Raw genomic sequence first — 10,199 nt, 5'->3', positions numbered from 1 at the left:
GAAATCCTTCAATGTCAACAAGGGAAAATTTCCGATGTTAACATCGAAATCGTTCCCATGTTAACAAAGTAAAAATTCCCATCTATGTAAAAATGAAATATTTGTAAACTAATGTTCTTTTTACGTAATTTATTAAGTAAATTAAAATTAATTCTTTGAATTGATGATTATATACTGTCTAAAAAACGATGTAAATGACTTTTACATTCACGTTTATAACAATTGAAGTTATAAAAACATTTGTTCATTGGTTGATGCTACAAAGTGTAGTTCAATTATTACTAGTTTAGGGTGGTAAATTTTACTCCAAAATTGTTTTACGTGTTAAACATCTCGAAAACTTGGATTATAGACTAAGAATATATTTTACCAATTTTCGTCAAATTATGGTGTAGGGTTGATGCACTGGTACTTCAACTAAAATTGAATACTACATTTGACCTATCAGAAATGATCAGCGCTTACTAAAGCGTATAAGGCCAATGTAAGGGATTTATCGGCTTTTATTTCAGGCATGTATTATATGAAAAATTAAAGAATGCTTATTGATTGCAGGTGAGCTCATGGGTTACCCACACAATAACAAGTGGCTCAACAATCGAAGAGCGTCAGGCCTTCCTCTCTTGTCTCTTACGAGTCGCGCAAACCTGCTGGAATACTGGCAACTTTAATTCGGCAATGGAGATCATCGCTGGTCTCAAGTAAGTTTTAAATTATTCCTAACACCTGTAAGAGTATAATGAAATATAGAAAGGACAACTCAAGCGATAAAAATATATAGAGATAACTCGGAATGCTTTTAAAAGTAGGAAGAAACTTTTAATTTTCAATTACTATGTGTTAGTGGAAAAGTTCAAAATGTTGCGGGATTTCTAAGTCGTGTCAGTATGGATGTTGGTGTAAATATATTAACCTCTGGTATCTAAGACGCTAGGTGACACAATAATCAATTGACAGTGGACGTTTCTTAATCTTCACAAATATTTGAAACTTTTTTCTTATAATTTTTTTTGATTGATGTATTATATTATTACTATTTTTAAACAGGCCAACAAGTAAAATTTTACTTTTTATTCTTGACAAAAAATTTAGTTTTTTGATGTATAAAATACACAGTTGTCTTTAGGTGTCAATTGAAAATTATTCTTTAGAGAAAATATAAATTATCTGAATAATATTGAACTATAAAATTTAGATTTAAATAATTAATATTTTCTGCTTTGAATTGGCATAGTCATTTTAGCTAAAAAAATTTGTTACTAAAATTCAAAGCAATTGAGTCGTTATGTCTAAATCAAAGATGCGTTCTTTATACTTTTGAATTTATTTCCTATCTTTAATTTTTATTTATTTCCATGAGAGAAAGAGAAATACATAAGCGGTATTCACGTATCGTAAGTTACGACGAATCAGTTAAACCTTTACACAAACAGTAAAATAGTTGCGCAATAAGTAAAGAACGTTGAAATTATATTTATGAAAAAAAAAAAAAAAAAATGATTCGATTCTTTGCTTAATTTTGTGCACTTACAAGGAAACATTCCCAGGTGTCCCTTTCCGATTTCAATAAAACGGAGATATGTTAATTCGATTCGATTCGTGTCAAATAATTCGTAAATTCGAATATTCGCAGTTCCCTAGTTTTAAGACTATATAAACTTATTTATGAATAAAATCTGATTTTTTCGAAGAATCGTAAAAATTCAAAACAGCCATAACTTCTAAACTGATCAGCTGATTTATCGCATCTTCGAACTTGATCGAGATAATTACCTATAGGATAAGGTCAGAGTCTTAATTTCATAGCATAATAGCATACATGTGTATTTCAATAATCGATATCTCCCTTGCCTTTTCTTTTACTGCTGTTGATTATGGTGTTGCTATTACTAGTTTAAGTGTATTATCATTGTAGTATAAGTGATATTAATTTATAAGTTCTGATTTACTACAATTTATATATATGTATATATATATATATATATATATATATATATATATATATATATATATATATATATATATGGGTTATTCCATCTCAATTCAATGATATTGCGACGGTGATTCTTTTCGATTTATTTGATTTTTTAATATGTTTTTACACATGTAGAAAGAAGTCTTGAGCTAAATTTTGAGCTCTTTATCTTCACCCCTTCCGGAATTATCATGTTTGCTGAAGAAAGATATAATTGACTATAGTTATGATAATCTTGCGCCATGGGGGCTCATTTTGTTTGAATTTTAACGCTCTTTCTGAAAAAAAATTCAAAATCAGAAATAGAAGATTTTGTAATGCTTTTTCGGCTATTTTTAGTCGAAAAATTAGTTTTTCGTTCAATGGGACACTTTTAATTTTTTTCAAAATAATTATTAAAATTTTATGTTGAAAAACAAAATTTTTGAGCAATAAACCAAGATGGGCATCAAATACTTTTTAGTAAAATAAAATAAAAAACAATTTTTTTTTTTTATGTTGTTTGGATTTATTTTTGTTTTAAGACTTGTTTCTGCATGTATGAAACATATTCAAAAATCAAAAAATCTAAGAGGGTCACCGTCGCAATGTCGTTGAATTGAGATGGAATGACCCATATTCATTAGGGTGGCTCATTTGAAACGACTACTTTTTTTTCGCTCCACTGACGGAATATTATTCTAGACATAAAAAAAAAATTTTTCCAACAAATTTGAGCCCTTAATTTTAATTTTAAGTACTCGCTAAATAAATTTGAATTTTTTTTATTTAATTAACACGTAAAATTTTTTTTTTTTTTTTTTTCAATTATCAATAACTTCACAGCATTTCATGATATCTAGTTGCTATTAGGTGAAAATTACAGAGGAATCTTTCCGCTTTAAAAGTGCTTGTAGCTTATTTACGTTTTGTAACCGGCTTCACCGGTGGAAAATCTTAAAGCCAATTTTTTCTCGAATTTCATGGTTTTTTTTATTTTATTCGCAAATCACGAACTTTAAAACAAAATTGTACGAAACTTTTTTTTATAGGGAATTTGAATTCCTACAAAAAAAATATCATTTACGCTTATATCGTTGAACCGGTAGTTTTCGAGATAAATCCAACTAAATATCTCAAAATTTAAAAAATCGCTGTTTTATCAAAACAGGCCTCAAAAATGCAAAACCGGTGATGAATTCAAAATTTTAGCCGGATATGCGTACGAAGCAGTTATTATATGGGGTATGAAGTATGGTCTTAGATATCTCCTTATTGATAAGTAACAGAATACCACTACTAGCGCGGCCAGTTGTATTTTTCTTTTTTGGATAGATCTAGGTGAGGTCATAATCGTTCGTTCATACGCTTAAATTTACTTGATTAGTGGTCTATGCTTCAACTAAGCAGATAATGTCGTACTTTCTTAGTTCGCCTCTGTCTTGTAAGTTTTTTATACCTCTAACATTCCACATCATTAAGTTAAGAGAGTCACAATCCACTTTTTTGTGGATGCTCCGTAATTGTTCTAGACCTATAGTTTTTGTGTTTTGATGGAGTCTCCGTTGGAGTTGATTCCTGTATACTATCAACCCATTGCATCCACTTGCCATCGGTGTTAACTTTTTTCCCGTAGAATCTTATTTCCGATCCATCTTTCTCCCGGGTCTTTACCGCCTTCCTTATATATTTTTTGTCCTCCAACTATTGCAGCGTTAATTTATATACATTATTTTGACTGCCTATCATTTCTAGCTTACTGCTAGCGTTTTGAAGATTGAATTTTGGATCAAGGAACACATTTAATACCTTTATACCCTGCAATATGTTTTTAACCGATGGTAGGCCTTAAATGATAATATTTCATTTCTTTACTGCTCTATCCTTGGCTTCTTGTGTTTCCACATATTCTATTATGTGACCTATTTGCTTATTACTCACTAACGTCGTGGCATTTTTATGGTATTGTGTTGGTGTCTCTTTTCTGAATTTGCTACTAAAGCTTTCATTTCTTCAGCAATCTTCGCTTGTTTCAAGTCCAGTTGTCAAAACTCTTTTTTAAGTTTACTCATTTCATTCATTTGCTTTGCTTTTATCTCTTCTATCTTATCAAAAAAAATTTTCGCCAAATTTTCAAATTTCACTAAGGATTTTTCTTTAAATCGTCAAATTTCATCCAGAATCAATTCCGTGCCCATGTTTGCTGAAGAGGTTGTGACTTTTGAATGTTCTGGGCTACCTATGTTGGCTTTTTTCCGTGGAGTTAAGGGTGGCGATTTTTCAGTAAATGATTTTTCAAAGCTTTCCTTTAAGGATTTTTTCCTTTCGAACGACAGTTTCTTGACCAAGCTTGTTGAATTTGATCGCCCTGATAAAAAAATCTAATTCGAAATAATTCGAAAATTTTAAATTATTTCATATTGTTTCATATAAAATTATAATTTGAAATAATTCAAAATAATTCAATACTCACAACTTCGAATTATTCTAAATCATAAAAATATGATTTGAAATAATTCAAAATTGTTTGAATCTTCGATATTGCAAATCTGCCTAAATCGTTTAATCATGTTGCTTTCAAGTATAACTTTCAAATAAATTATTTTTCATTGTATAGAATCATGAAAAAGGAGAATTTAATTTAAGGATTTATAGAATTATTTGAATCATTTTAAATTAAATCAAATTAGAAAATACTACCGTAATTTCGGGTTCATTGGACAATTCAAAATCATTTGAAATAATTTGAACTCTCGAATAATTTCAAATTTAATCAAATTAGAAAATAATGCCGTATTTTCTGGTTCCTCGGATAATTCAAAATTATTTAAAATAATTTAAACACTCGAATCATTTAAAATTAAATCAAACTAAAAAATAATACTGCACCTTGAAAGAAGATAAAGCGTTTATTAAGGTCAAGCTTTTGGAACTAACAGATGTCGACGAATTGGACCATATGTGGCGAATATATGACCATGATAATGATGTAATGGATTTCCCAGTTACAATCGTACAGGACAAATGTATATACATCTATTTGGGTGGTCCAAAAGAAAGAACTAATTTTTTTGTTTAGTTACCGTGAAAACATCGTTAAAGATAATAAAGGAAACATTCTAGTGAAGTTTGAGCTCTTACTATTAATACTAAGAGGTGGCGCTTCGTAAGTTTTGATTTTCCATTTAAATAACATGGAAAAAAATCGGTCTGTCGGTTGACCCTGTGGGCCAGCCCCAAAACTTCCCGCCTATTTCTAACTCCTTGAGCTCAGAAAATTGTTGTAGAGACATTTTCTCTTCGAGCTCGAAAATACTTTTGTATGCCTTTGTTTTCGAAAGAAAACGTTTTTTACGATTTTTTCTCAAACGATATCTCTCGAACGACTAAACCGATTAAGACGTTCAAGGCGACAATCGATATGTTTTATTGAGTTCTATAACTGATCAAATTTTTGAATTGATTCATCAAGTCGTTCTTGAAATACTTTCAAAATACTAAAAAAAAAAATTTGGAATCAATCGGGTCAGTCATTTCGAAAATATTTGGAAAAAACCATTATCCACCATTTCTTTCTTCCGCGATATCTCTCAAACAAATTAACCGATTGAGATGTCTAAGGCGGCAATCGGCGCGTTTTATCAAATTCTAGAGCTGATTATATTTTGAAGTCGATCGTATGAGTCGTTTCTGAGAAATCAATAAAAAACTAAAAAAAAAATTTTTTTTTTTTTCGTAATTCGCAAATATTTTCGAGTCTATTCGATCAAATGATCTGAAATTTTTAGAAAAGTTGACGGCCAACAAGCTCTTTCGATTGCCACCTCAACCATCCAAATCGATTCATTAGTTCAAAAGTTACAAAGAGTTTACGTACATACACACACACACACACACACACGCACACACACACACACACACTCGGACATCATTCTGAAAATAGTCAGAATAGCTTCCTAGGACCTCAAAACGTCGACATCTGATGAAAACTCGATTTTCAAAAATCACGGTGAAAACAATAACTTCCCGAAATTTTTGAAAATCGTCGATTTTCTTAGCAGGAACTTAAAAATAATTTTTTAGTTTGGAATTTTTTACCTCGACAATGGCTCATTGTACGAATAAGCCCAGCATAAATTTTTATACGAAATTTAACGCTCTACAAAAACACTTTCTTATCATTTTTGAATAAATCCATCTGTTCAAAAGTTATTCAAGGTCGAAGTCAAGTTAGAAAAAAATTTCGAGATCTTTTTACTTTTTCGGCGAAACTATCGGACTTATTATAAAATGTCATATAGTTTTTAAAGTAGACAATTTTATTTCCTAAAAATTATCTTAATTAAATTTTTTTGAAATCCCTTTGTTTTCTTAGTTATTTACATTTTAATGCCAAGCTCTTAAAAAAATAGTGTTCTGATCGATTTTAAAAACTTGGGATTAAAATGGAAATAACTAGAAAACAATGCAGAATTTGAGAAAAAATTTTCAATGATAATTCGTAGAAAATAAAATTGTCTACAAAAATGATTGAATGACATTTTTTCATAAATCCGATAGTTTCGCTGAAAAAGTAAAAAGATCTCGAAATTTACTCTAACTTGACTTCGAGCTTGAATAACTTATGAACAGATAGATTTATCAAAAAATGATAAAAAAGTTTTTTTGAAGAACGTTAAATTCGCTACAAAAATAAATGCCCACCCTTATATATGTATGGGGCGTTTCATGCCAAATCGAACACCAATTACCTTTTGCACCTCGGATTTTTTTTGAACTTTTTTATCTTTTAGTATAGGTTGAAAGAGGGCTCGATGATTGTTCTCAAATTTTTGCCTCCAACCGTTTTCGAGATATCGAATTTCGAAAAATGTCGAAATTTTTTTTTCAAACGCCTATAACTTAGCGAAAAAAAGTTTAAATAAAATTTTCAAAAAGAAAAAAATGTGCGTTTTTAAACATCTTTGCGGTAAAAAATTTTTTGATTCACGCTTCTATTGACATTTCAACTTTTAATTATAAATTGTCAATTTACAAAAATCACTAACTGGTCAATTTTCTTCATAATTTTTCACAGCAAACTGTAACCTATTCTACAACTTTTCCAGTTATGCTCATAGTAGGACAACCATGAGATCTAATTTTTTTCGATTTTTTAAAGTTCATATTCCAGTTTTTTTTTAAGAAAAATGTCTAAAAAAAATATCATGTTCAGGATTTACTATTAATAAGCATCTGACACACAATTATCATCAAAATTTTCAAATTTAAAAAACATTATTAATTCATTTATTAATATTAATTAATTAATTATTATTAATTAGTTAATAATAATTCTTCTGTAGGAATAAAATTTGAAAATTTTGATGATAATTGTGTGCCAGATACTTTTTAATAGTAAATCCTGAGCATGAAATTTTTTTTAGACGTTTTTCTTAAAAAAAAAAATGGGTGCGTGTACTCATGTACGCGCGTGAGAAGTTATATTTCTTTGGCATCATTAAAAAATAGTTTTTAATTGGATGCAAATAGTTAATTACAATAAAAGGACTGGAAACGGATAGTCAACACAGTCAATAAAGTTCATTTTAAATTTAAAAAATAAAATAAATAAATATTTATTTTCTTACATTAAGTGTAAGATGAGTTCTCTAATTATTCGAATGTTATTTTTAAATTATGTCAACTGCCATAGCATCTTCCGGTAATGTCTGAATCGGAACTTCAATGATCAGTGGCTTTTGATAACTAAAATATGATACGAAAAGTTTAGTGCTAACAGCGTTGAGATATCGTGCAATTACAGCACCTATGGTAGTGCAATATCGTGTTGTCAAAATCAGAGGATTATTATTCATGGCTAGATTCAAGCCATTTTGGAGGAAACTAATAAGTGGACGAGCATCTTCACGGAAAGAATTGACGTTGAAGTCTCCACTTAAAATTACGGGTAACTTGTTTTTTTCTCTATCAAGAAATTCTCCTCCAGCTGTTGCATATGGCCACAATATTTTTTTTAGAAAATGAATGATGTCGTCCATTTTTTGATTTGGAGTTATGTAAATTACCATTAACACATTTTTGCTGCCATTTTTTTTTTTTTTTTTTTTTTATATTAATTATTTAATGTTGCTGTACAACAACAAGGTCATGAGCGACTACAATACTTATATTACAAGTGCATAATTTTGAATAGGAAAGCAATTATTATTATATAAATATATTTCAGTAACAATTGCCTAAGGGTTGCTGTGGCTTACAGTTTATTATATAATTTCATGTTTTTTAGATATTGGAGAAGCTTACGATTTTCGTCTGGGGTGTTGAAAATTTCTTGTAGGGTGGGTAGGAGACGATGGTTTGTTCTGTGTTTGTTATATAGATTGCAGCCTAGTAGTACATGTTTTATATTGAGAGGAGTATTACATGGGAGACAGTTGGGCCTGTTGGTTTTTTCAAATAGGTGTGCATGGGTGAGCTTCGTGTGACCTATTTTATCTCGTCAGATCTGGCAATCCTTTATTTGTTGATGTGGAGATCAGTTTTATCTCGGATAATTTTATGAGAAAATATGATACAGCGAGATTTCGCAGCTGAAAATTTAAATCCTGTCATTTGGGTCCATGTGTTGATGCTGTCCAGGACTGATTGCATCAGTTGTATTGTTATTTTTAGATTTTTCCCTGGACAAACAATCGTGAGATCATCAGCAAACAGATAGACTCTTAGTGGTGGATAAATTAGTTTTAGAATTTTATTTATTTGAGATAAGAACAGGACGACACCTATTACGGAACCAGTTGGGACACCATTTATGGTTCCACGTAGATCAGAGAGTCTGTTTTTATATCTTACTTTGATTTCTCGGTGAAGAAGGAAATTTTTAACAAAAGTTAAGATGTTACCAGTAAGACCAGACTCTTCGAGAGTGTCAATGATGTCTTCTTTGCATACCATTTCAAATGCTTTTTCGAAATCCAGTGCAACAGATAGTAAGTGAAACTTGTTGGCAAAAGTATCACAGATATCTGCTTCTAATCTTGCAAGGTAGTCGGTGGTGGATTCAAAGTGCCAAAATTCAAACTGATGACTATCTTTCCAATTTTCTTGGTCCATTTTCCATCTCAATATTTTTGTTGCCATTTTCTCCAGGATTTTGCACATATTGCAAGTGTGAGAGATTGGCCTGTAACTGCTAGCCTTGTAGATGTCTTTATTGGGTTTTGGTATTGGTATGACTGTTGACTGTCTCCATAGTTGAGGAATAACTTGCTCATTCCAGATAAAATTGTATATCTGCAGGATGTATCTTTGCCTTTTGGTAGCTGTTTGAGGAGAGCATTGGGGATATTGTCAGGACCTGGGCTAGAGTTTCCGCAATTGGCAAGTACTGTATCCAGTTCCTTCATTGAGAATGGCTTGTTGATGGGATCGAGGTTGTGGTTTTGGCGTATCTTTGGGTTGTTTTCAAGTTGACTTTTTGCACTCAGGAAAGCTTGGTTACAGTTTTCGGCGCTAGAGTTATTGACAAAGGAATTTGCTAGGTGATCGGCAATTTCTTTTGGATCTTTGATATATGAGCCGTCCGGCCTTCCTAGATAGGTTGGTGACTCTTGAGGAATGTTTTTCATCGCTTTGAATTTTTTCCAAACAGTAGAAGTTGGGGTATGTGAGTTGATGGTTGAGACGAAATTCTGCCAAGAGATTTTTTGGCTTTCTTTAATAGTTTGTCTAGCTTAGGCTCTCAGTCTTTTATAATTTACTTTGTTTTCCTCAGTATGTACTTTTTTGTACGACCTATAGGTTTTCTTGGATTCTTTCGCTGCTTTTTCATATTCATCGATCCACCATGGCACCTGTCTTCTGGGATGAAGACCTTCAGCTTGCAGAATAGAAAGATTTGCTGCTGTGATGATTAAATTATTAAGTTTGGTTATTTTTATGTTGATATCGGTATTGGATTTTTCCAGTGGTAGTTCAAGCTTTAGTAATTCGACTTTTGTAAGCTGTCCATAGCTAAACTAATCAGCTTTTTGTAGTAACCATCTGCGGGGACCAGGGTCCTTAGGATAGGTTTGCTGTTCTAGAAGGAGGATAGTGATCGGGTAGTAGTCACTATCGTGTAAGTCTTCCAGGGCGTTCCATATAATATTAGTAGCGATGTTTACCGTAGCGAAAGTGAGGTCAATGATGCTTTGATTACCGGAAGCGGACGAAAAGTTAGTGGGTTGTCCATTATTGAGGA

General features: G+C 31.2%; 1 protein-coding gene across 1 annotated transcript in view; it reads left to right on the top strand.

Annotated features, from left to right (window-relative positions):
- The first annotated feature begins 484 nt into the window (after window positions 1-484).
- Window positions 485-10,199, top strand: part of LOC103574729 (1-phosphatidylinositol 4,5-bisphosphate phosphodiesterase epsilon-1) — a 184,178-nt gene continuing 174,463 nt past the window's right edge. The window contains exon 1 of the mRNA XM_014441063.2: window positions 485-701. Coding sequence (XP_014296549.2) covers window positions 679-701 — 23 coding nt within the window. The 5' untranslated portion in view covers window positions 485-678. The remainder of the gene's footprint in view (window positions 702-10,199) is intronic.

The sequence above is a fragment of the Microplitis demolitor genome, chromosome 8 (genome assembly GCF_026212275.2).
Source record: "Microplitis demolitor isolate Queensland-Clemson2020A chromosome 8, iyMicDemo2.1a, whole genome shotgun sequence".
Classification (NCBI taxonomy): domain Eukaryota; kingdom Metazoa; phylum Arthropoda; class Insecta; order Hymenoptera; family Braconidae; genus Microplitis; species Microplitis demolitor.
This window is presented reverse-complemented; position numbering and strand designations above follow the sequence as displayed.